The sequence below is a fragment of the Zalophus californianus genome, chromosome 7 (assembly GCF_009762305.2).
Source record: "Zalophus californianus isolate mZalCal1 chromosome 7, mZalCal1.pri.v2, whole genome shotgun sequence".
Taxonomy (NCBI): domain Eukaryota; kingdom Metazoa; phylum Chordata; class Mammalia; order Carnivora; family Otariidae; genus Zalophus; species Zalophus californianus.
Window position 1 is genome coordinate 99,045,394 of NC_045601.1, and position 27,145 is coordinate 99,072,538.

A 27,145-nucleotide genomic window follows, 5' to 3' on the forward strand; every position below is an offset into this window, starting at 1 on the left:
TCCCCAGCTAATGAGGTTGGATGTTGTTAAGTACCCGATTTGATGTAATTTTGCCTTATTCTCATTTCTTGCCTGCTATTACCTTTATCTATGTGTAGATTCCCTTCTTCTTCTGTTTCTACTAGGTTTCTATAATAATAAAGTTTTCTTTCCTTTTTGAAACCAAAATATGGCTGTTGTGAATCTTTTGTTTAGAACAGAAGAGGAAGAGAGACCCTTCTTTCCCTCTCTCTCTCAATCTCTCGCTCTCTCTCTCTGAATAGGCTCATAGGAAAGGTCACGTGAGGACTCAGCAAGAAGGTGGACATCTGAAAGCCAGAAAGAGAGCTCTCACCAGAAACCGAACCCTGCTAGACCTTGATCTGGGACTTCCAGCCTCCAGAACTGGGAGAAATAAGTTTCTATTGTTTCACCCATCTAGTCTGTGGTATTTTGTTATGGCAGCCCTAAAACACAAATATAGAGTCTGTTCAGCAAAGGTCTCAAGTATTATTCTGAAAGTCTTTATTTTGCCCTAACTCTTTAATAATAGTTTAGCAAGGTATAGGATTCTAGGCTGTCAGTTATTGTCCTTGGGAATTGAAAATATTATTCCATTGGTTTTTAGCCTTTGTTGTTATAACTGAGAAATTTGTGGCCAGTCTAAAATGTTGTTCTTTTTTTGGATTGCTTTTAATATTTCCCCCAATTTTCTGGGTTTTGTTACAGTGTGTCTAAGTGAAGGTGTGATTTCATATTCCTTGCTTCGGGTTCATTGTGATTCTTTAATCTGAGGATTCTTGTCTTTCACCAGTTCTGGAAAAATGTTTACTTACTATTTATTTCCTTAATTTTTCTCCATCTAGAATTCCCATTAATATATTGAAACTTTTCATTCTATCATTCATTTCCCTTAACTCCTCTTTGTATTTTTCAGTTCCTCTACTCTGCTGCATATGGCAATTTTCTCAGCTCTGCCTTCTAGTTTCCTAATTCTCTTTTCAAATGTGTCTATTCTGCTTTTAACCAGTCCGTTACTTTATTCCTTCAATAACTATATTTTGCAATTCTAAGAGTTTGATTTGCTCAAACGTATCTTTCTTTTGGGGTCTTGTTGTGTACCAAATGTTTCTTTACCTATTTATTGTAAATATATTGATTTTAGAATCTAATTGAATTTCTCTGGACTTCAGTTGTCTAGATTATGAACTGTGGCATTAAATTAAATGGCCTCTGCAGTGACTTCCACCTCTGAAATTCTAGTATGCACTCTGATATTCATTATTTATTTATATATATTTTTAAAAGATTTTATTTATTTTTCAACAGAGAGAGAAGGAACACAAGCAGGGGGAGTGGGAGAGGGAGAAGCAGCCTACCCCTGGAGCAGGGAGCCTGATGTGGGGCTCGATCACAGGACCCTCAGATCATGACCTGAGCTGAAGGCAGGCACTTAACGACTGAGCCACCGAGGTGCCCCATTTATTTTTTTTATAAACACTGCTGGCATACTTTGCATTTCCAATCAATGAAGGTGGCATTGGAGCCTGGCAGTGACTAAAGAATGATTATTTTAAAAGCCACCTTCACCAGACCTCTAGGGCTCTGAGCCAACATCTTCCATTTTCTCATCTCCCCTTCCTGTATTAGCACAGAGAGAAACAGGTGGCTAACCAGACGAAAACAGGCCAGGAAAAATATCCATCTGGGTTTGGTTTCAGATCAGAGATATTTTTTGGAGGCTCATCCAAGAATCCAGTTGAAAGGCTGGGGAAAAAAGGTAAACACTAAACCTCTCAGCTTTTCAGAGATTTTTGGATTGATTGTTGTAGCACTTAAAATATAAAATCAGAGTGATAATGCTTTCTCTACACTCTCTGGAATATTGGAGGGCTAAAAGAAGGATAATGAAGTCCTGTATTTCTTTTTATCTAAAGACTATCACAGTTGAGCTAGAAGAATATAAGAAGGTGCTGGAAGTGAACTGTGGGGTGAAGAATGTAGGACATGATTTTAATATATTTCTATAAAAGGAAAGTGAGTGATCAATACAACCATCTCTGCAGCTTGTATCCCAAAGTGCCTCACAAGCATCTTTCAAATTCTGCTCCTGTGATGTCAAATGTTCAGTGAGTAGAGGATGCAATGAGACTCAGTCTTCCCAAACTCTGGCTTCTAGTCTATCAAACTGACTGTGAACGCTGTGGACAGGGCCTGTAGGTTCTTCGGCAAATGGCATGGAGCCAATTAAAACTGATATTCAGCTTACTTCAAAGGGCACTGGCTTTCCCCAGCATCCTCCCCCACCTGACCAGATACAGTCATGCCGCTTTTATGATTTATTTCTTTTGCTTAGATTTTTAGAATAAAGTTGACTGAGGCATAATTTATGTACACTTTGCTTTATTGAGGTGTAGTTTATATATACTTTGTTTTAAAATTCAATAAAATATAATTTTCCTTCCTTTTCCATGCTGTCCTAGACAAAGTTTTGGAACTAAATGTCAAAGCTGTACAGCTCTCCTGACTACTGTTTTGAAAGATGTGGTTGCCTCTTAAATTTCTTTTCCTCTGTGTCGTAACTGCAAAACAATTTTTCATTCTAAACAGAGATCTAAATAAAGATCATTAGTAATGAGATGCTTTTTGTAAGCCCTTGAGGCATTGTGTGTGAGGCATATGCGTTTATTCGTAATTTTTATGTCTCTCTCCTTCATTTCTACTTCCATCTAAATAGCTTTTAGATCTGTCCATTTTTCCTCTGAAATGTTTCACTCTCATCTTTTTCATTTTTTTCCTTCTTTGAACACCCTTTCCAAGCCTCATTTCTTTTATCTGATGAAAACAATCCATTCTACATATTCTCTAGCCAGATTAATCTTCCTAAAGCCTTCATACTGTCTCTCCTTTGCTCAAAGACTATCAATGGCTCTCTTCTGCCTACTAAATCAAGCACAGCCTTACTCTGCTGGTCAGTGTCCTCTACAGTCAGGCCTAATGCATCCCTGCTTCTAGTCCTACCGTGTACTCACCTGCCTTCATATTTTGCTTAGAATGTCATTACTGTCACATCTCCCTGCAGGAAATACTGCCCACCTGTTGATCCTCAAATCAAATACTATCCCCTTTCTCTAGCTTTCTATCATCATTCCTATGCAAATTTATATCTGCCATTTTTAAACTCCTGTGGGCACTTTGTACCATGCCTAGAACACATGTTGCCTTTTCTTATGGCAATTTATGTTTGTGCCTTAAGTTCCATGCCAGATTGTAACTTTTCATCTTATTCATCTTGGTATCCTCCTAAATACCTTGCATATAATACAATAAAATAAAATACTGGTAGTATTATCTGTAGTATGAATAAATATTCACATCTCAAAGCTCTGTTGGCTGAATAAAAACAGGCACTTAAATGATTCTGAAACTTCAAAATTATGATACACAGTTTACTTGAAGGATAAGATAGAATAAAAACTGATGACAAATAATATCTAATTTACATACTCATAACTCACACGTACATAACTCACACATAATTGATTAAATGAATGAATAAACAAATGTTACAGGACACATACAGACACTAGCCCATCTGTAAACTAGCAGAAGGTGTTCATCATGTCCAGAGAAAAAGTCTCTTTATACTTTAAGCGTAAAATGAATAAGAAAAACTGCAATGCACTAAGGTAAAATTACAATACACTGTCTTTTTAACTCAAGTAAAGTTTTTTTTTTTTTTTTAAGGATTTTTTTATCAGAGAAAGAGAGAGAGAGAGAGCACAAGCAGGGGGAGCGGTAGGCAGAGGGAGAAGCAGGCTCCCCGCTGAGCAGAGAGCCCGATGTGGGACTCGATCCCAGGACCCTAGGATCATGACCTGAGCCGAAGGCAGATGCTTAACTGACTGAGCCACCCAGGCATCCCTCAAGTAAAGTATTTTAAAGTATAAAATATCTGTTTGCTTAATATTTAACTAAATTCTACTGAATCTGTTGGGTCAGATTCTGCATTTGGATCTTAACATACTCAGCTGTTCTTAAATGAGTGTATAATATATAGCTGTACAGACCTGGGTTCATATCCTGCCTCTGTCCCTTACTGGTATGGGATTTTGGGATCTTTCAAGCTGTAGTCTTCTCATCTGTAAAATGAGGATCAAAAATACCACATCACAAAGTATTTTAAAGATTAAATGAGATTATATGGTAAAGTGCTTAGCACAGTGTCTGGCATATAGTACGCGTTCAATAAATGGTTGCTATTTTTTCAAGTTAAATCATAACCTATTTCAAGAGACAGATTTTTGTATTCAAAAGTTGTGCAGTCTAATGGTAGACACTACCCATATGTGGTAACTGAGCAATTGAAATGTGGCTAGTCTCAATTGGGATGTAGGTAGGTATAAAAATCACACTGGATTTTTAAAGAGTATAAAAAAAGTAAAATATCACATAAATACTTCTTTTATGTCAATTACACATTGAACTGATATTTTAGATAAATTGGGTTAAATAAAATATATCGCCAAATTAATTTTCACCTCTCAAAAGTAAAAACTGTTTTTACTTTTTAAAACGTTGGTACTAAAAAACTATATTACATATGAGTCTTGCATTATATTTCTATTGGGCAGCACAAAGCTAAAGTCCCCAGTCAAGGACGGAATTAGGTATACAGATGTTCCACTAATACTTGACTGGTTGGTTGATATGGCTAAATCTCTTCATCATTTCATTACATTGGCAAAATTAAAAGCATAAGAGACTGTGTTTTTTCAAGTGCCCACAAATCAAGACAGATTTACAGAGTGGTTATTATTAGAGAATCTCATGTGTAAATGAGTTATTTACTCAGTAAGTTTTTGGTGATTTTCTCCTGCAAATCTTTAAGCACTGAAGCAAAACTCTTCAAACAGAGCTTTAGTGAAATTTGTGCAGTTAAGAATGGGAATGACCTTTTATTTGTCAATAATACCTTAGTAAAGCTGAAACAAAACAAAACAAAACAAAACAAAACAAAACAAAACAAAACTCAAAAAAGAATGGAGATGACCTTTCCGGAACTAAGAAATCCAATTGCTGAAATTAACTTTGGCAAATGACAATGAATCACAAATTGTCTGCAGGCCAGCTATGTTGTCACATCTAATGGGCAAATCAGGATCACTGATGCCCTCTGGCTCCTGCATTTTCCTGATCTTTATAGCATATCTAACTGGAAGGATTCCAGGAAGCAAATGATGGGGGCATTTGCTATGACACTCTCCTGTCAGTACAAGACATGCTGGCTAACTCCAGAGACCATTTGGTCTTCTTCCATAATGTTCCATAAGCATGGAGCAAATGTCTCTGATGGTTTTCAACACAGGCAGAACTGGAGCCAGATAATACTCTCTGAATGTATTACTCCTTTAGCCAGTTGGATTTGCAGCAAACAAGATCTCACTGAAAGAAATGTCTGGATTGGTTCTATCCTAAGCTTTTGGTGGGAGTGGGAAGGGGCCTTGAATATGATTGAATTGTTCCAGAATGTACCAGGGTGCTTCCTCCCCTTTTTCCCCAACATCTATAGACTCTTCTCCAACCACTAATACCTCCACCACCATCTCACTACCACCATCAGTGGTTAACATTTATTTAGTGCTTACTACATGCCAGGCACTTTTCTCAATATTTTTTATGTTATTACCTCACTGAATACTTGAACCATTCTTTAAACTAGATACCACTCCTAATTTTCAAGATGAGGAAACTGAGGTACAGGTTAGTTAAGTTGCCCACAGTCGCTGAACTAATAATTAGAGCAGCCAGAAAGAGAAGTTAGCCTGCTGCTCTTGGTGCTCAAAACCCCAGACTATAGCATCCTGAGAAGATTTTGACTAGTCTACAGAACATAAGAGAACAGATCGGCTTAGCCAGGGCAAGCCTGGTCCTGTAAGTTATTCCTCAGGCTGCTCTGGCGCCTAGAGGTGTAGAGTTTTTGACCTCCAATCTTTTGTGGCCTCTGAGTGAGTGCCAAAGGTGTATAATGGCATATGGCATTTTCCTGAGTGCCTAAAGCTCATTCTTAATCACTGAGTATTGTTTCAAGTTTTGTAACACATAATATTTTTCACTGGTTTGAAGAGAGAGATGTATCATTTAGTGAGAATAAATCATTTTTATTATGATGCCTTTGGGTACCCTTTGGTCCCTAACGACATGTTAAATGGAAGTACTACATAAACTTTGCAGTCTTGTTTTCCACCATCTTCCTACATGCTTCTGCTCTCCAAGGAGCCCCCTAGTGTTTCCTTAGCCTTGGAGACTGGCTTAGGTCCATCAGGGCATAGGTGGAGAGAAAATGGATACAGAGGGGAAGCAAGAATGTGAGCAACAACAGAAACCACGATCCACTACTTCTTCAGGTTACACGTGCTTCTTCATTCTGAGCAAGAAGTAGAAGAAGGCCATTGGTTAAGCTCAGGTAGACTCTATATAGACTCTATATGAGATGTATACAAATACTCCTAACATTTTTTTTTTTTTTCTTTTAGGAACAACCTGATTGAATTTTCTTTCTGAGCGGTTTGGAGGAGTAGGGAATAACAAATGAAACACTTTCTTTGCTCAAAGATCTCATGCCCTAATGAAAGGGAGAAACCCGATTAAATATCCACATGCCCTTCATGACTGAAGATTATGACATTAAGGCAAATTAAGTCTTTATAAAGAACCACAGCATGATTAATTTTAAATGGAATTGTCTTTACACAGTTCCCAAATTTGCCATGGGCTCATGGGATGTTAGAATGGGATAAATCATTATGAATTTTCTAATTTCCTCATCTTTTATATGAGGAAAATTAAGCCCACAGAAAAGTGCATTAGAGTCAAGGATTTGGTTTTCATACTCTTGCTCCTTTGGACTTTTCCTTTGCAAATGAAATTACTTGCTTAATTTGCTTGCTTGAACTAAGCTTCCTGGTTCTTTTAGTATCAATTTCAACTTGTTTTCAGAGCTGAGAATATGTCAATACTGCCTTCAATATATTCATAAAATGATAGTTATGATCAAGGGATAAAGGCACTCTTAAGCCAGTAAGTAATTATCTCTTACTATATAATTGCAAACACAATCCTCATCTAGAATTTCCATTTTTTTAAAAAAATTTTGCCTGTTAATATAAACAAAAGGAAGCAGTCAGATGACCACCTTTTTTCCTTGACTAAGGATCAATGTATCTACCCACAAGGATGACACCAAACACATAGAAACTATGAACTGTATAGTACCTAAAAATACATATTCACATACAAATAGATAGCATATATATTTTGTTTAGGCAGGTTATACTTAGAATACTTATTAGGGCACAGTGAGTCCTGGAGACCCTTGAACATAAGCTAATGATTAATTGGCTGAACTTTCAGATATAGAATTAACAGGTGTCTAGTCCTGTTGAGTAAAATAAAAAACACATGCTGGGGCAATGGGACTGTTCTTGACTGCACTGGGTGGTTACCTGGGTATACAAATAATAAAAATTCATTGAGCTGTACACTTAAGATTTGTGCATTTTATTGTATATGTTATACCTCAAGAATAAAACTAAAAAATATAAACCACAAAAGACTAGAGACAAGCAAAAAACCCCACCTTTTCGCAAAGGTTGCAAACATGCAATTGATCTTTTAATTCTTTGTAACTTCAGATTTGCTATATCTTAATTACGATACTTGAGTGGCTTGAAACACTTTTTTGTTTCTTCTGTTTAATTATCTTTCAGTAAACTAAGTTATTTTAAAAGATCTTGTGATCTCCTTATAAGGCGAAAAAGGTTTTAACTTACCCATTTGCAAGTAAGATGGAGTAGTAATTATGTGTAGAATTTTGTAGAGTAACACACGATGCCATCTCTATGGGGCGGGATACAATACTGAAAACGTTTCTTTCACTTCGCCCTCTTCCGCCGCCTATTTTTACGGGGTACTTCTGGCAATGGTATTGAGAGAACAAATGGGTCGCTGAACTAAAGAACCTTTCCCAAAGATGCTATTATTCTATTTCCATCCCACAGATTGTCAAAATTCACTTTTTTTTTTTCTCGGAATGCCACTTGAGGGCAGTTGCTTGAGAAATATACCCACTACACCTGATTTGTATACATTTAAAAAAAAGATTTGCTTTATGTTTTTATATCTCCCTGCGTATAAACTCCCAGTCTGACATTTAGGCTACTTTTAGTACAACCTCTCACTCTGCGACAAGTCAGGGCACCGCAGTTTGAAAAAACAAAACAAAACAAAACAAAACCCTACAAAACATCCGGTAAAAGGGGGGAAGACTACGACTCCCAGAATGCAGCGCGTCCTCGTCTTGCCCGGCGGCCCAATGATCAGACTCCGCGAGCCTCCTCTCGGCCCCGTTGGTCAGCTTGCCTGTCAGTGAGGAGAGAAACAGAAGGCTCGGGATGTCATATTTCCCGCCACCGCGAGGCGCCGCTCGGGAAAGCCGAAGTGGAAGAAGTTCTCGATTGGGTGCTCGCTATTCTCGCGTAAGAGGAATCAGCCAATCAGAATGTGTATATCCTCCCGGAAAACCCCGCCCCCTCTCGACGTAGCCTTTGGTGGCGGGAAAAGTTCGGAAGTTTTCGCGCCGGGGCGGGGTCATCTGACGACCCTCCGCGCGGATCTGGGGGAAACGGTTCCCTAGCGGCGAGCATGGCGGGGACAGTGGTACTGGACGACATAGAGCTGCGAGAGGCGCAGAGAGATTACCTGGACTTCTTGGATGACGAGGTGAGGGAGGCGCGGGGGCGCGAGCCCTGGCGCTTGGAGTCCCTGGGGACGCTGACGGGCCGAGGGAGGCCGCGGCAGATGCTGCTCCACGCGGGGCCGGGGCAGGGCCCGGAGCTCCCGGGAGGTCCGCCGAGCTTCCGGACTGTTGCGGCCGGGCCGGCGCCCTCAGGAGTCTTCCATTCCGGATCTCGGAACGTTTCTCGCGGTGGATTCCGTAGTTGGTTGGTCTCCTGTACGTGCAGCCTTGAGAGAGCGATCCTGTCGCTCTCCGAAGTGCAGATGGTGGCGGGGTCTCGCGAAAGGCCACGGGTTTCTTTCAAGTGCGCACAAAATGGCAAAGCTCCCTTTGGCCTTTCGGAAATCACTCCCCGCTCTCCGAATTTGGAAGGAGTCGGGGGGGGGGGTGCGGGGCAGGGCGAATGCTGTAGAACGTAGTGACCCGCTACCTTAGACCTGCAGATTTTAAGGACTGACTTCCCAACCGGGCGGAAAAGACTTCCTAACTTGGTCGCATTCTTTTTCAATGCCAAAGGAGATGCAGAAGAGAAGTGTTTGCTATGCTGGCAAAGGGGGTTTTGTATGCCACCCAGGATTGGAAGCCATAGAATATTGGTAAAGCATCTTGAAGGGGTTGATAATGCTGGGTCTGTAAACAAATAGTAAGGCTCCCTATTACTTTAGGTCCGGATATGAGAGAACTCTTTCCCTGTTATACAGCAGATTGGGAAATAGAATATTTTAATTCCCTACGTAATTCTTAAATGAAAACTCATTTTAATATGCTAATTTACATTTTGACATGATTTTTACTTGTCCTTTTAGACTTATTATGAGCTTGTTTTAATTCCCCATTAGAAGTTCAGAAATGACTGCATACAGAAAAGCTGCAGATGGTAATAGGAATAATAGCAGGGACGTTGAGGAGATCATTATAACTCCTGCAACAGCCTCTTAGGGTGTATTTGGAATCTCATGCTAGTGAGTGAAAATGTGGAGAAATTTGAGGTCAGTTCTGCTGCAGAGATTGATTTATCTTGCTGTGAGAACTGCCTCTGTTTAAATACAACCCTATTTTTGAATTTGTGGCTATTGTGATATGTGGTGGTTATTTTGCAGGAAGACCAGGGAATTTATCAGAGCAAAGTTCGGGAGCTGATCAGTGACAACCAATACCGGTTGATTGTCAATGTAAATGACTTGCGCAGGAAAAATGAGAAGAGGGCTAACCGGTAAGTGGTAAGGGTTCCCAAGAGGTTATCCTGGCTCTGGGTGACAATGGCTCCCCTTTCTTTTCCCCGGATTGGAACAGGCTTCCCAGGAGAGGACCTGGATGAAATGTTTTTGGCCCTCATTGCCTCACCCGCTTCTGTTTTTCTCTTCTTCCCAAAGGAGGTGGTGGGTGTTTTCCTCTTTTTTTTTTAAGATTTTATTTATTTATTTCTCGGAGAGAAAGAGAGCGTACAAGCAGGGGAGCGTGAGGCAGAGGGAGAGGGAGAAGCAGGCTTCCCTCTGGGCAAGGAGCCCAATACGGGAGTGGATCCCAGGACCCTGGGATCATGACCTGGGCTGAAGGCAGCTGCTTAATCGACTGAGCCACCCAGACATCCCTGGTGTTTTCCTCTTAAGAGCTCCTCCTTCCATGTTTTAACTGAGTATCATTTCTGCATCTTTGAGAAGTTCAAGTTAGCTGTCAGTTATGTGTTTTACTGAGTCTTCTAGGACAGCAGGAGAAAGGCACTAGATTTTCACACTACTTTTATTTTTGAGGGTCGATTTTTTTCGAGTTTTTCTCTCTCTGCCTAATTATTTTCTCTCTTGTCCATGTCCAGCCTCCTGAGCAATGCCTTTGAGGAGCTGGTTGCCTTCCAGCGGGCTTTAAAGGATTTTGTGGCCTCCATTGATGCTACCTATGCCAAGCAGTATGAGGAGTTCTACATAGGATTGGAGGGCAGCTTTGGCTCCAAGCATGTCTCTCCCCGGACTCTTACCTCCTGCTTCCTCAGCTGTGTGGTCTGCGTGGAGGGCATTGTCACTAAGTGTGAGTGGCTTCAAGTCGGGGCTAAGGGAATGGAGGTGGGATAGCCCCTAAGGGGCTGGGGAAGCGGGAGAGGGCGAGTAGAGTTGGGTAGCATATAGCATCGAACTTAACAGGGTGAAGCTGGAAGGAGCCGTAGTGTGCACAATGATTAGGGGGTCCAGAATGCTGAACTCTGCTGAGCGTAGGGGAGTCTTGCTCTTGGCAGTCTTCTCATTCTAACTCTGAACTCCTGTCATTTCTTGGTCAGGATCAGTTGTACTTGAAGTTTTATATAGACATGTTGATGTTCTAAATATAAATATAAAAATGAATAAATGACAACTATTATTGAAACAGCTTAAACTAGTCAGAAGAACACAGTGTTAGAGTCATGATAGACTTGCCTGGGTCAGATTCTGTCACTGTCTAGTTTGCATGACTTCATATGCATGTTTTCCATTGCTAGGCTCTCTAGTTCGTCCCAAAGTCGTCCGCAGTGTCCACTACTGCCCTGCTACCAAGAAGACTATAGAGCGACGTTATTCTGATCTCACCACCCTGGTGGCTTTTCCTTCCAGCTCTGTCTATCCCACCAAGGTGAGGGGAAGGAATTAATTGGGCTTCTTGGGAGGTTGGAATCAAAGATGTCTGTTTTAATGCAAATAATTGAGTGATACCTGAAGTTTTCTGAAGTAAATCAGATGAACAGTAAGGATTAATCTAAAGGAAAGATTAATTGCTAACCAGAGTTTAATACGAAAGTCTTCAATTCTTATTTTTTTTAAAAAGAATAAATACTCTATAAAATTTGGCAGATTATGGAAGGATTGAAAAAAGTCATTAATCTACATAGATCTTTTAGCAAAGTTATATATAACTTTATGATCTACTTGAAGTAATATGGGAGAATACTTACACTATAATGTTACCATGAAATATTTGCGAATATTTTACTTTGGGTTGGGAGAAGAATGGCATTGGAAATGGCTTTATAGTGTTCAGATTGATCTGAACTGAGGACAATGTGAGGCTCTCTTAATGAAACAGAAGAGGATTAGTGTTGGTTACTTGATGTCTGAATTCATTCTATCAAAGAATACCTGCCCCTGCCATCAGATTTTTAATTGAGGGCGACTGTATCCAAAGAATTGCTAAGCACTGTGGAGGATACAGATATGAGTGAGACCCAGTTCTTACTTTCAACGCAATTGATGCAGGAATCTTAAAACAAGAGTGAGTACCTTAGAATTATAACTGAAGCATACTTTAGAATCATTTAGTCTGTCTCCAGGTGAAATGCTGAGATTTGGAGAGGTTAGGTGACTTGCACATGGTCCAGTCCTTAGTGATGACCCTCAGGGCTAGGACCCAAGTCCTTTTAGTTTCAGGCCAGTTGCATTTTCTAAGTCACCCTGCTCTCTTCTTCAGTAAGATCCCTTCTTCTAGAATGTCTTCAGTAACTACCCAGGGAGTAGTCTTCTGCTGATTATTGGGGCCAAGCTTCTTTGCTCAAGACCTGAAATACACTGAACTCCTGGAGGTCATCTAATGTGGTACTGAAGAACATGGCTTTGGAGTTAATACTTGCCTGAAGTCCTGGCTCTGCAATTTCCTATGTGACTTGGGGAACTTATTTAACCTCTCCAGCCTCGGTTTCCTTATTTGTTACATGTGAAAGGTACCTGCTTTACTGAGTTGTTAGGATGATTACATGAGATAATCTCATAAGATAATAGCACAATACCTTGTACGTAGTAAGCACTCAATAAGTGGCAGCTCTTGTGTTTTTAGAAAATTCAAGTGGCAAGGAAGTAAAAGTTTAAAATGTTTTTACTAAAGTTCAATATACATACAGGAAAGTTTATATAAGTATGCAGCTCACTGAAATTTCACAAGCTGAAAATACCTGTAAAATCAGCCTCCAAACCAGGAAACAGAACCTTCCTAGCACTCAGAAATGTTTGAGGGCCAACACTCCCCAAGGTTAACCCTATCCTGATATCTAGCAACATACAGTACTTTTGCCTGGTTTTTATATTTTATCTAAATATTGGGCTTCCTTTGTTCAACAGATGTTTTTGAGATTCATCCATGTTGTGTATAGGTGTATTTTATACATTTTCATTGCGGTATAGTATTCATTTGGGTTGATATACCACATTTATTTGACCATTCTGTTGATAGCATTTGGATATTTTCTAATTTTTGGCTCTTGGGAATAATGCTGCTGTGAACATTGTAATATGTGGCTTTGGAAGAATGTTTCTGTCGGATATTACCTAGGAGTGGAAATATTGTGTCATAGTACAGGGGAAATAAGAATCTTAATTTAGATATTAATATAGCCATGGTTCCCTCAGACTATAGTTGTCCCTTCCATTAGATGATTTGTTACTAGTACAGATGGGAATGGAAAAAACTGGAGAAGACATTTGGCTTTTTTTGTTCCTAGATACTAAAATCTCATGAGGTCATTTCCAAATCATATTTATTTCCTACAAAAAATGAGTGTGGCATTTCTAACACCAGGATGAGATAGCAATGCTTTTCTGTGTGTCTTTTTCAGGACGAGGAAAACAATCCCCTCGAGACCGAATATGGCCTTTCTGTCTACAAGGACCACCAGACCATAACTATCCAGGAGATGCCGGAGAAGGCCCCAGCTGGTCAACTTCCCCGCTCTGTGGACGTCATTCTGGATGATGACTTGGTAGATAAAGTGAAGCCTGGTGACCGAGTCCAGGTGGTGGGGACCTACCGTTGCCTTCCTGGAAAGAAGGGAGGCTACACCTCAGGGACCTTCAGGTAAAGGGGCAGTTGTGAGGTATTTGGCATGCTGCTAGCAGCTTGCATTTCTGATAGTATTCTTGCTCTAGTTTGCCATATTCTGGAGCATGCATCAGACAGGTGGAGCAGTCTAGCTGCCTGGGAGATGGGATGCATCTTTTCCATCAGATAAAACTGGTAGTACTATCTTATGCTAAAAGTGGGAGTTACCGGTAACATGATTATAGCCTCTTGGCTTATGTGAGTTTCTCACGTATTCTCACCTCCTCCTCATCCACACTTCTGTCTGAAGGAAGATCTGTGGGGCAGCAGAGGATAAATTCCTGAGGTGAAGAATCATCATCATATTTGTGTCGCAGACCAAGAGAGAATCAATTTGTTGAATTCAGAACAACTTGGCTTTTTTCTCTTTATTGTTTTCTGATTTGCTGTTGGCTTTGATGTTAGGAATTGAAAACCTCAGGCTTCTTATTCCCCTCTTTGTCCCAGGACTATCCTGATTGCCTGTAACGTGAAGCAAATGAGCAAGGACGTTCAGCCTTCATTCTCTGCTGAGGATATAGCCAAGATCAAGAAGTTCAGTAAAACTCGTTCTAAGGTCCGAGCATCTTTTAGGGATTTGAGGGTGGGGATGGATTTGTTAGGGTTGTGTTTTGCATGGGCCGCCTTTCGTCTTTGTACTGGATCAGGAGGAGGGTCAAGCTTTTTTCTCTAAAGGATGTGGTGTTGGCTTTTAGTTTGACCCAGTCAGCAAGTAAAAGGGTGTTTTTGCCGTTTAATATTTCTGTTTTGTTACCTGCTGGGCTGCTAAGTGAACCTAATACAAGTACTAGAATAAGAGAATATCAATGTACCAGTAAGTCCATATGGAAGACAGTAGTGCTGCGTTGTTACTTTAGTTTAAGATAGGTTGTTTTTGTTTTAGTTCTCCAATTTGTTTTTCTTTTTAAAGACAAAATGTCCATAGGTAGAATTGAAGAAAATACAGTTGACCCTTGTACAACATGAGTTTGAGCTCTGTGGGTTTGCTTCCTTGTGGGTTTTTTTCTGATAAATACAGTATGGTACTATAAATATGTTTCTCTTCCTTATGATTTTCTTCATGACATTTTCCTTTCTGTAGCTTACTTATTGTAAGAATACAGCATATAGTACATATCAAACACAAAAATATGTTAATTGACTGCTTTTGTTATTGGTAAGGTGAGGTCAGCGGTGGGGTATTGGTAAAGTTTTGAGGGGATCAAAAGTTATATGTAGATTTTGGACTGCATGGGGGGTTGGCACCCCTAACTTCTGCATTGTTCAAGGGTCATCTGTGTATGCCTGTGTGATTAAGGTTACTGAAAAAACAAACCAAGCCAAACCAAAACAAAAGGTTACTGGAATCGCATTATACATTCTTATTAAACTTAAAGTGTTTTGAACCTGGAAATACTTTTTTCTTAAATATTAAACCTCTAAGCAGGTTTTGGAATACAGGCTTTCTCTTTATCTGTTCTGACAATGGTCTGTTCAGTGTACAGTTAAAAACAGTGTCTACATTTGTGGAGTTCTTCAAGCATTTTTATAAGCTAAAGTATAAAGCAGAGCTCAGCAAAACCCCACTGAATCTCACTAGGCTTTTCACATCTTTGGTTATTCCTCCTGTAGGATATCTTTGACCAGCTGGCCAGGTCATTGGCCCCTAGCATCCATGGGCACGACTATGTTAAGAAGGCAATTCTCTGCTTGCTCTTGGGAGGGGTGGAACGAGACCTTGAAAATGGCAGCCACATCCGTGGGGACATCAATATTCTCCTGATCGGTATGGCATTGGGGATCAGATTCTTGGTCTTCCCTTGTGGAGTGTGCTTGTGGGAATCTATAATCTGTAAGATTGTGTATTCTCTACCTGGTGTATTTCATTTCCATCAAAGGGCAGAAGACTAAAATGAACCTTTTCTTACTATTCTCATTTTTGTATTTCCTGATTTATAATGTCTAAAATATATTCTTCCTGTAACTTGCCATTACAAGTGAAAGGAATATTATTTACAACCAGTTACTGTGAATTTCTGTTACGCCAAGAGCTGTACTAGAAAAGTAGAACTTGCTGGGGGTCGGGGGGAGGAGTTTCCTAGCAAGTCACCACTGCCCCATCCAATTACAGGGGACCCATCGGTTGCCAAGTCTCAGCTTCTACGCTATGTTCTGTGCACTGCTCCCCGGGCTATCCCCACCACTGGCCGGGGCTCCTCTGGAGTGGGTCTGACAGCTGCTGTCACTACAGACCAGGAAACCGGTAAGGGTCTAAGGGTCTTTGGCAAAAGTCCAGCAGTGAGATCAAGCATAGTTTCCTTGAGTTTGCTCTTGGGAAGCTTGTACTGGGAAGATACACTAGAAAGGTTAGTTTGAGCCAGGCAGTAGAAGACTGAGTATCCTCTGGCAATAGGGGGTGAATTATTTAAGTCTTTGGGTGGCCCTCTATGGATAAGAATGTCTCCTAGAAGACAGTTTTTGAAGGAGAAACCTTTGCAAATTGGAAGGGAAATAAAAATGGAGATTGTGCTATTTTATAAGTTGGAGAAAGGGATTTGAAGACTAGTGAAAAGAGAGCAGAGATCTAGTTGGGGAATCACTTGAGGATGAAGATAGAGAATCGATGAAAGAAGTTTGTTGGAGGCTGGCTACTTAGGGATCATTCAGATTGGAGGTAAAGAGGTTGACCCATGAGGGTTTTTCTCTGAGTCTCTAGGAACTGACTGCTCCTCACTGTATTCTCATGAACAACATTGAGTGCTTAGGAAGGAGATTGAAATCTCTCCCCTCATCTTCTACAACCTGGATAGTAAAACGTATCTTTACCTCCTTTCGTAGGGGAGCGCCGGCTGGAAGCAGGGGCCATGGTCCTTGCTGACCGTGGTGTGGTTTGCATCGATGAATTTGACAAGATGTCCGATATGGACCGCACGGCCATCCATGAAGTGATGGAGCAGGGTCGAGTCACCATCGCCAAGGCTGGCATCCATGCTCGGTTGAATGCCCGCTGCAGTGTTTTGGCAGCTGCCAACCCCGTCTATGGCAGGGTGAGTGGAATCAGGCACTTTACCGTTGTCCTCACCTTTGTTTGGTTTTGCTGAGTAGCTGGGCCATGAAGTTGATTCTTGGTGTCCCGGAGGAATAATAGGCCAAAGATTAAGTTAAGCTCATCCCTCGTTTTGCTGTTGTCCTTGATTTAGGGCAGTGGTTTGTCACTTTTTCATCCACATCAGAATCCCCTGGAAAGTTATTTATTTAAAATAACTTTAAAAATACAAAGAAGAAAACAAAAGTGACCTGCACTCAAAACCCAGTAACCCGTATTGCCATTACAACAAAGGTACCATATGCAGATGGTTAGATGTATAAACAGAACAGGGAGTGCAGTATGGGCATTAAAAGCCTTCCTTTGCTCTCCTATCCCTTCTCTGAGAGATAACCACTAACAACTCTTGAGTGGGGAAACAAAAACTTAAGTGTGTACCAACAACCATAATGGCTCCTTGTTACCAAATTCGTCTGTTTATCTTTGTTTTTCACTATGATGATGATGTGCTAAGGTGTATCTTTTATATTTATCCAGTTTGGAGTTTGCCGAATTTTGCTTTTCTTTTTTCTTTTTTTTGGGGGGGGGCAGCTGTCTTATATTCCATTGTATGGCTTTACAGTAATTTGTTTAGTTTCTTTGATGGGCATTTGGCATTTTCCCTTTTCCCCCTTGCTATTATGAAATGAAGTTGCAGTGAATATCCCTTTATATGTATTTTGTTACACATATCTGTATGATAAATGCCTAGTAACAGAATCGCTGGATTAAAGAGTTATATGCATTTTCATTTTGGTAGAGATTGCCAAATTGCCCTCTTTAAAGATTGTACCATAATACTACTATTAACTAAGATTTACAAGTAATTTGCTTTTATCCTCACGATAACCTTGTGGGTAGGTAGTTGTTATCCTTATCTTACAGGTGAGAAAATGGAGACATAAAAAATTAAGTAACTTACTCAAGAGTTGCAAACTAGAAAACGGCAGAGTCAGGATTTGAACCCAGAGCCCATACTGTGCTCTGGCAATTTACAATTCCACAGTGTATGGGGTTACCTGTTTTCGTGGCGTTTTTTAAACATGCAGGTGCCTGGTCCCCAGTCCAGGGTTTCTGAATTCAAATCTTTGGGTTGGGGCTTTTGGTAGCTATGGTTTAGAAAGGCTCCATAGGTTGGTGATAGTGCATAGCTTGGGTTGAGATCCTTGGTTTTTAGATTAATGGTAACATATGTTTATGTCATCCTGAAGAATTATATTGGGAAATGTAGGGAGAAAATGGCTGGTCCTGAAATGGGAACGTGGTCAGAATCATTATTAATGTTACCCACAAGGATGTTAGACCCCTGACTGTGAAGTGTCTGCGGCTCGGTAGCCTCAGAGGCCCAGAATTGAAAGATAAAAAAGTATAGCGGTTCTTGAGTCCCAGGGAAGATCTCCCTTGATCTTTAAGACTTTATGATTTATAGATTATCGACCATTTTCGTTGCGATTTTACTCATTACCTTCTGAGTAAGGGACGCCAAAGTTTCCAAGTGTTTTTGGCTTAGCCAGCTTGTCAGTTACAGGCAGGGGAGAAGGATTCATCTGTCAGGTTAGTCCTGCTCTGGGAATGGCGGGAGCAGATAAAGCTTGGGAAGGAGGACGCTGGTTTCGAGACCTACGATAAGCTTATTAGCGGCACCTCATCTAGGAGGGGGGCTCTGAGTTCGCTCAGGTCTCCCGAAGCTTCAGTGAGGAAGGGTTGCAGACAGACGAACTGAGTAAGTATTTTAATCGCTTTAAATAGCCTCCTTGTCCTCCCTTCCCATTGATGTCGCCTCCACTTTCCTTTTTCCTTCCGTTGCACAGTATGATCAGTATAAGACCCCCATGGAGAACATTGGGCTGCAGGACTCACTGCTATCCCGGTTTGACTTGCTCTTCATCATGCTGGATCAGATGGACCCTGAGCAGGATCGGGAGATCTCGGACCATGTCCTTAGGATGCACCGTTACAGGGCCCCCGGGGAACAGGACGGCGATGGTGAGGCCGAGGGAAGAGTCAGACTGATTAACGGAGGGGCACCTAAACAGATGCGGTTATTCTCAGACCTGGCCCAGGTCGTGGTGGGTGTTTCCGTTTCTGGGTTGATGTTGAAGGTGCCTTTGCCTGCGTGACCACTCCCTTCTTGCTCTCTGGGAGTTATTGAAAGGTGTGTCTTTTGTCCATTTCTGGGTCTAGGAACACCTTTGAGCATCTTCTGGGAGCTAGGTGGTTCCACCTTTCTTATTTGTGGGCTCCACGTGTCTATGTGTCTTTGCTTTATTAGTATTTTCTCTCTTAAGAAGAAGCAATTTCTTACTCTCCTTTCTCCCAACTTGGGTTTTCCAGCTATGCCTTTGGGTAGTGCCGTGGATATCCTGGCCACAGACGATCCCGATTTTAACCAGGAAGACCAGCAGGACACCCAGATTTATGAGAAGCATGACAACCTTCTGCATGGGACTAAGAAGAAAAAGTGAGCATTCTTCATACTTCTCCCTTGAGGGAACCTGAGATTTCTGTCATATTAGCATGTTTTTATGTGCTGCCCAGGCAAGATCATGCTTGGATTCGTAGCCATGTGGCCCTGTTTTCTTTTCTGGATCCCACACTTAGATACTTCTTTTCCTGGCCAGTTGCCTTGTGTTTGTGGCGAATGGGTTTAGGTTCTCATCTTCCTAAAAGGAAGGCTTTGACAACATGCTCAACTGATGGTGGGTATATTATGTTATCCTTGTATGTGAAGTACTGCACAAGTCTTTTAGCCGTTTGTGACAAGCTGCTGTTAAAGGGACAGTAGATGGCATGCCCTGGGTGCTGTGCAGGTGGATTTGGATAAGGGAGACTAAGGTTCGAGTCACAAAATGGGAGATCTTATACCTTATTTAGGGCTGTGGTGCAGTAGGAAGCAAACAGATTCAAACGTGTCATTTAAGAACATGGAATTTAGAGTCAGAAAACTGAATTTAAGTCTTCTCTGAGCTGTAGTTTTTAACCTATTAAATAGGGCAAATAATACCTAAACTTTTACCTCACAAATACCTAAGTAATAGCTACAGAATTCAATTGATATACGTGAAAGGGTCTCGTACACGTTCTATATAAGTGGGATTTATGATAACGTATTTTAGATTGTATCTCTGCCACTTGACCTTGACTTCTCTGAGGAGAGGCCAAGCCCCCAGCCTAGTCAGGTGCCGAGGTGTGGCAGAGAAGAAGAATACACTGTGTGTGCCTGCAGGGAGAAGATGGTGAGTGCAGCGTTCATGAGGAAGTACATCCACGTGGCCAAAATCATCAAGCCCATCCTAACTCCAGACTCGGCTGCCTACGTTGCAGAAGAGTACTCACGCCTGCGCAGCCAAGACAGCATGAGCTCAGACACTGCCAGGGTGAGTCCCCACAGGGAAGATGGACCTGGGAATTCTTGAAGTCGAAGGCTGAGGAGTTCCTGTTATCTGGGTGCTCTGGAAGCATTTCAACTTAGGGATTCCTCACCTTTTTGTTTCTGGTCTGAAGGGCTTCTTGTTCTCCCAATTCTAATCATTTCCTTCTACAAAGGAAAATGAAGTGAGAACACCTTTATCTCATTAGTTCAGAGGACATCGGCTTCCAGAAGCTGTGATTCCATTCAGCAAACATAAGGAGCCACTACTGGGAACTGAACTGGTGTCTGTTCTTACATGCAGGGTTAAAATAGGAAGAGCTCTCCTCAGAGAACTCAGATCTGGAACTTAGGAGGCAGGAAGGTAGATGGAAAGATCATATATGCCTGTTTATAAATATCAACCACAGTGTGGTACCTAAAAGGAAATGAATGTGAAAGATGATTAGAGTGAGTTTAGATGAAGAAGCTATTAGTTTTTCCTTTAGACTTTATAGAAGGGGTATGAATTTGAGGGAAGAGTGTGTGGTATTAGAGCTGGACTTTGACAAATGATTAGTTGGGTAACCATAATGGTTAGCCAAAGCCGTTTCTAGAAATCTGCCTGTGAATTTATCTAAACTCTTTGGGGCAGTAGAGTTCATACAGGATTTCATGGCAGAAAGACCCAAGTCCAAGACCGTTGTTACGTGCTGTAGACATAGACTCTTGGATTTAGACATGATCCCAGGTCACCTATTCCAGCCTCACACCCAGACAGGCATTCCATCTTCTGGAATTTCTGCAAAGACTTCCTTGACATCTCCAGTGGCAGCATGTCCGGCACATCACTGCATTGAAATGTTAGAATATTCTTCTATTTATTGGGCTTAAACCCATGGGGCTTAATTTTGTTTTCTGGGGATTGTGTATGACTTGTCTTCTTCAGATTAAGCAGCCCCTTTTCTTTTTAATTGTTTCCCTCACCATGTGAACATGTTCCAGTGTGTCAGAAGCCTTCTCATTGAACAAAACACTGTTTTAGTTGTGGTCTTAGTGGGTCTGGTAAATCTCTCACTTTGGATTCTGTAGTTCTGCTAATGCAAGCTGGGATTTCACTTGCTTTTTAGGTTATCCGGGAATTGGACCTTATAATGGAGTGTGTAACTGCCATACTCTGGTAGCTTTTAAATCATTTTAAAAGATTTGGTGAATTTATTTAAAAGTGAATATATTTGTTTTTGAATGTGGGATGGGGTATTGTTTATACCATTCCATGGGGTATAAATAATACCCCATCCCATGATAATTTGGGAAACTTGAAAGTAGAAGTGACCAGATCAAGGATTATACAATGGGAGATGTGGGGGTATGACAGAAGGAACTAGCCCTCTGTTCTGATCCCAAGTCTTCAGCTAATTTTTGGGCCTGCACAGATTTCTTCACATCTCAGCTCACAGTTTTTTTAATCCATGAAATGAGAAGGTTGGATAATGTCAGGGTTGCTTAACTAGGTGGGCACATCATAATCACCTGAAACTTAAAGAGAATACACGTCCAGTCCTAAACATAGACATTCTGATTCATTAGGTCAGAGATGCCATTCAGCCAATAGCATTTAAAAAAGATAGAAGCACACCAGTTTGGTATGCACCCACCCCCATGAGAACCACTTGATGAGAACATGCCAGAATTCTGTTCATCCTCTGGACTTGAATTTATCCAACTTTAAAAATTTGTCCTCAGATGACCTCTTTCACGCCCTTCCTTTAGTGTGACCTTGCCCAAGGTCACTTGAAACGCCGAGTCCTATTTCCTCAACTATAAAATTTGGAGAAGTTATCGAGAGTGTTAAACAATGCAGTTGATACAAAAGCAAAGTTCCTGGAGCATTGCAGATTGGCAGTAAAGGATTATTTTTCCTCCTTCACTATTGTAGTCTTTCTAGCCTTTTTTCTTTCCAGCTGTAAGATGCCTCATTTTCTTCTTCCTTGTTCACCTACCCTTTTCTCCCTCGACACTCATATTTCCTTGGCTGTTTTTATTTTTGTGAATTTTATGTGGTGTTTATACAGAATACAGAGCTCTGAATCCTTTGCTTTTACTTCCTAGAGTCATTCCGGTAGTATCTTTGTCCTTTTTTGTACAGTGGGAATGATAGGCAAGCCTAAGGAATTCTGGACAAGTAATCCTCCCTTGTTTTGTTCCCCAGACATCACCAGTTACAGCCCGGACGCTGGAGACTCTGATTCGATTGGCCACAGCCCATGCCAAGGCACGCATGAGCAAGACCGTGGACCTGCAGGATGCAGAGGAAGCTGTGGAGTTGGTCCAGTATGCTTACTTCAAGAAGGTGAGGGTTCACATGGTTGGGCCTGAGAGCTCCTTCTGAGTAAATGTTGGTGCTTGGGCTGCCCAGCCCTCCATGGTGACACCTGCATTTAGGTCATCAGTGGAAAGCAGCATCTAGCTGGGAAGCTTTAAAATACTGATGCAAGAGGCCCCAGAGATTCTGGTTTCATTGGTGTGCTGCACCATCAGTCGACTGCTTCTTTGCCTATTCATACTTCCTTTGTCTCCTAAAAAAGTAGATGTTTCCAAAGGATTAACCTGGGTGATCTTCCTCTTCCCTCTGTACCTTTTCCTTTGCCAGTCTCTTCAAGTATCCCATTGGCATCTCAAAACTCACATCAAAAGTTGAACTCTCGGGACTCCTGGGTGGCTTAGTTGGCTAAGCGTCTGCCTTCGGCTCAGGTCGTGATCCCAGGGTCCTGGGATCGAGTCCCACATCTGGCTCCTTGCTCAGTGGGGAGCTGCTTCTCCCTCTGCCTGCCACTCCCCTGCTTGTGCGTTCTCACTGTCACTCTCTCTCTCATACACAAATAAATAGATAAAACAATCTTAAAAAAAAAAAAAGTTGAACTCTCAAACTTGGACCTGTCATTCTGTTTTTGCTTCTGCTTGTAACATTGTTTCTTTCATTTTAGACACCAAGCCTTGAAGCCTTCACTGTCTTTTCCTTGTTGCCCATCTCCTCTCCAGTTTAGTGAACCGTAGCCCTCTGGGGTTTAGTTGTGGGTCTGATAGGCTTTTTCTGGCTTACTCTTTTTGCTAGGGTGGGAGTTACCTTAAATTTAAATTAACCACCTGATCTATAAAGAAATGGATTGTTTTCCACCTAACCGTTATGGGCTGGACTTTTTTTTCATTCACTTCTTTGTTCCTTAAATACTCATTAAGTATCTACTATGTCAAAGGAATTGAACATACCTCTCAGCATTTTTTTTTTTTAAAGACTTATTTATTTTAGAGAAAGCCCAGGAGGAGGGGCAGAGGGACAGGGAGAGAGAATCACAAGCAGACTCCCTGCTGAACAAGGAGTCGATACGGGGCTTAGTCCCATGACGCTGAGATCATGACCTGAGCTGACACCAAGAGTTGGACATTTAACCGACTGAGCCAGCCAGGCGCCCCACCTCTCAGCATTTTTAAAGATGGGCAGCAGCCTATTCCTCTGCTCCCAGTTCTGGGACTCAGGGACGAAAGAAGCTCGCTCAGTCATTAGACCCATGAAGTTATTTCTGCTGATGGTGTAGAAGGGACTCTTACTCAGAGTTTTTCATTCAGTTTCCCAGCATCAGTGACCCTTCCCACCCACCCATGCTTGGCTTGGTCTTAGGTTCTAGAGAAGGAGAAGAAACGAAAGAAGCGAAATGAGGGTGAATCAGAGACAGAGGATGAAGAGGAGAAAAGCCAGGAGGATCAAGAGCAGAGGAGCAAGAGGTAAGGCTGAGCGAAGAGAAAGGAGACAAAGACATAAGTTGGGGGAGGGGAGGGAGGTGGATCAGTACTGCTGGTTGACATCAAGGTGTTGTTGGGAAAGGGTGCCTAGGTCTGTAGGGTTGGAGGCCACCGACAACCTAGGCAAAGTAGAGAGCTTAGCTAGCCCCTCTGTTCTTTCATATGCTGCCTTTTTTGTTGTTGTTTAAGATTTATTTATTTTGGAGCGAGAGAGCGACCTTGTGTGCACATGGCGGGGTAGGGGGGTGAGGGCAGAGAGAGAAACTTTAGTAGACTTCCATGCTGAGCATGGAGCCTGATGCAGGGCTTGATCCCCTAACCCTGAGATCAGGGCCTGAGCAGAAACTTAAGAGTCTTGGATGCCTAACCGCCTGTGCCCCTCAGGCGCCCCTGGTAGGATGCTTTTGACCTCTTTCCTGCTAAAGAAATGCTAAGTAGCAGGAGCACACTGACTCAGACAGATTTTTGAGTGTATTTTGCAGAATCCTTTCCTCATGGTATTCATGCTTGTGATTGAATGTCTAAGGTGGCTGATAGAGAAAAAGAGCATTGGGAAGCAGGGCCTGTTTGTGTTCTAGTCCAGAGACTTTTGGTCTCTTTCAAGAAAAAGTAACAATTTATGTAGGCCTGGGCCTAGCATTTTGCTTTGATTGTAGATTGTTCTAGTTCTTTTTCTCTGGTCAGAGGCCCAGGATGGATTTCTCCCAAGCCTTTCTCTTAACTGCTATGGGTATTTTAGGAGGAGGACTCGTCACTCTGATGCCAAAGATGGGGACTCCTATGACCCCTATGACTTCAGTGACACAGAGGAGGAAATGCCTCAAGGTGAGTGACTGTCTCCTGTTAATAAAGAGGTGGTTCCTTTGACTGCTAACTTTAGTTGCTCTGTGTACTACATTTTCTGGTGCGTTGCCATTTGGTGTCCTGCTCAGGGCCCTGTGTCCCAAGAGGTTTGTCCCAAGAGAACCTTGGGAAACCCAGTCAAAACTTTGGAAACTGGGCTTTGCTCAGTTGCTGCTTCCTTCCTGAGGAACTGCACTCTTTGCCAAGCCTGGCATAAGCATCTCAGATAACATATGTTGCGGGTCTCTTGCCCGACTCATTTTCTTCACCCTGGCTGGTTCCAGAAGAACCCTAGGAAGTGGGTGTTCAGTAGGCTCAGTGAGGTGTGGGGAGTGGAGATTATTTTCCTGGTGTCTGTGGAAATGGAAGTGGCTTCACCGTGTTGTTTTCCCATTATCTGCAACCATTTATCCTCTGAAGTGCACACTCCAAAGACAGCCGACTCACAGGAGACCAAGGAGTCCCAGAAGGTGGAATTGAGTGAATCCAGGTGAGTAGAAAGGTGGTTTTTAAAATGGTATTATTTCTCAATGTGCAGGAAGCTCTAAATTTGACTTTTGGGGGATACCTATACTGTATTAACACTTAAATCGATCTTGCCTGAGAGCTTTTGGGTTTGTATACTTCTCCTTTATCCATCTTCTGACTTGGACAGGTTGAAGGAGTTCAAGGTGGCCCTCTTGGATGTGTTCCGGGAAGCTCACGCACAGTCAGTGGGCATGAATCGCCTCACAGAATCCATCAACCAGGACAGAGAAGAGCCCTTCTCTTCAGCAGAGATCCAGGCTGCGCTGAGCAAGATGCAGGATGACAACCAGGTCATGGTCTCCGAGGGCATCATCTTCCTCATCTGAGGATAACTCATCTCTGAACTTTGGAGGCTGTGCCAAGAATGTTTCTTCCATATTTCCTCTCCCTGCTCCTGCCAGTCTTTGCCTTCATTTCCTGAATAACAGTGTTAATTGAACCGAAGTTGAGGGACATGTGACAAAGCTGAGCTTTGGGAATGGGCAATGAAAGCTGCTGTGGGGTGAAGAGAAGAAAGTGGGCAAGGACTAAGACTGTTGTATCTTCATTCATTCATTCATTCTTATCTCCCACCCAGAACAAACCAAACCATTGTTCGTGGTAAATAACATATAACCACTGAGAATATGGGGGGAGCACAGCTGGTTTCTGCTCATCCTTTCCTTGTTTGTTGGCTGTTTTTTCTTTCCTGAGCACATTGATCTGGAATAGTCTTTGGGTTGTTCTGTGCTGGTGGGAGTGAAGCTCTGAAGCAAGTCATGAAGGCAAGAAAGCTTTCTTTTCTGTAGCACCAGTTAAAACTAATACATATTTCTGGCTTAAGTGTCCAACACATTGAATAAACTTAACCTATTTTTATATTATATACATGGCCTTAATACTGTGTTGCTTTTGTCGACACCTTTAATTTTGTTTTCCTTGAAAGCTCAGCCCTGCAGGATTTTCTGCTTCCACATTTGCACCAAGTCACCACACGGTGGCAGCAGGCTGCTGTGCTGTCCTTGGGGCTTAGGTCTAGAGGCAGTTTTCTTCCTCAGTGACGCCAGCATTTATTTATCAGTTAAAGTTATGCAAGCCAAACTTTGCCAATTTGGAATAGCTAAATGGCCACAGGAGGCCAGCAAGTGAAAATCAGGAGAGTTGACCCTTTGCCTGCCTTTTTGGAGCCTGAATCAAAGCCCATTCATAGAGAAGTTAATATCTGCTATATCAGACATCTCAATATTATGAGTTCTGGCCCATAAAGAGATCCCCTTACAGGATCCTCGTGAAACTACTTGCACCTGGATGTTCAGCTCTTCATCTTTTTGCGCAGAAGTTTGTGGAGGGGCCTGGGTGGTTCCTTTCCTGCTGTAATGCTCTGAGTGGCTTCCAAAGAACTTAAAAAAAGTGTGACTTTATGGGGACCTGCATCACATGAACTGGAAGCTGCTCTGTAAAGGAGGTTGTGTTGGTTCTAAGATTGGTGAAGTACTTCCTTCTTCCTTTTTATTTTATTTTTTTAAATTAATTTTTTTTGATGTCATGTTCCATGATTCATTGTTTGCATATAACACCCAGTGTTCCATTCAATATGTGCCCTCTTTAATACCCATTACCAGGCTAACCCATCCCCCCCACCCCCTTCCTTCTTCCTTTTTGATGAGGGGGGAACACCTTATCCTGAAACCATGGGGCAGAAGATGGGGAGTTCTAGTTTCAACTTTGATTTTTTTTTTTCCCCAGATGTGAAATCCAAGTCCTATTGGAAGTAATCTAGAGAGTCAGGAGAGGGCAGGGGTAGAATCTGACATGAATTGAGCCCTGGCAATGAGTCCTATATTGTGCTCTACTCAGCAGTGAGTGTAAATAGGACTGCATGCTCTTGAGGTACCGGTTAGGGATTTATATCTAATGTGTCAATGAGAAATTTTAAAATCCAGTGGGGGCATACACAATAAGAACTGTAGGAATG

At 41.8% G+C, this 27,145-nt stretch overlaps 2 protein-coding genes across 4 annotated transcripts in view; one reads left to right on the plus strand and one right to left on the minus strand.

Annotated features, from left to right (window-relative positions):
* The window catches only part of PAQR8 (progestin and adipoQ receptor family member 8), a 115,499-nt gene extending 107,128 nt beyond the window's left edge, over positions 1–8,371 (minus strand). Inside the window, exons 1-3 of one of the 3 annotated variants that reach the window (XM_027604167.2) lie at positions 8,281–8,371; positions 7,812–7,954; positions 4,050–4,121 (exon numbers count right to left, since the gene is read on the minus strand). The gene's annotated coding sequence lies outside the window, so the exon portion shown is untranslated. The other 2 variants (XM_027604164.2, XR_003521772.1) reach the window with 2 other exon arrangements.
* Positions 8,372–8,599: 228 nt separating this feature from the next.
* Positions 8,600–26,270, plus strand: MCM3 (minichromosome maintenance complex component 3). Its single transcript, XM_027603990.2, has 17 exons — positions 8,600–8,760; positions 9,877–9,989; positions 10,590–10,798; positions 11,244–11,374; positions 13,344–13,582; positions 14,054–14,162; positions 15,218–15,371; positions 15,717–15,848; positions 16,424–16,632; positions 18,482–18,656; positions 19,005–19,131; positions 19,897–20,047; positions 22,232–22,372; positions 23,699–23,802; positions 24,560–24,645; positions 25,084–25,153; positions 25,319–26,270. The coding sequence occupies exons 1-17, from the start codon at positions 8,683–8,685 to the stop codon at positions 25,515–25,517; spliced, it is 2,427 nt and encodes an 808-aa protein (XP_027459791.2). The 5' UTR covers positions 8,600–8,682; the 3' UTR covers positions 25,518–26,270.
* The last annotated feature ends 875 nt before the right edge of the window (positions 26,271–27,145 follow it).

Coding starts and splice junctions, on each gene's coding strand:
- MCM3 (XM_027603990.2), top strand. CDS start 8,683: ATGGCGGGGACAGTGGTACTGGACGACATAGAGCTGCGAGAGGCGCAG. Junction 16,633..18,481: donor CCAACCCCGTCTATGGCAGG/GTGAGTGGAATC, acceptor TCCGTTGCACAG/TATGATCAGTATAAGACCCC. Junction 18,657..19,004: donor CGGGGAACAGGACGGCGATG/GTGAGGCCGAGG, acceptor TGGGTTTTCCAG/CTATGCCTTTGGGTAGTGCC.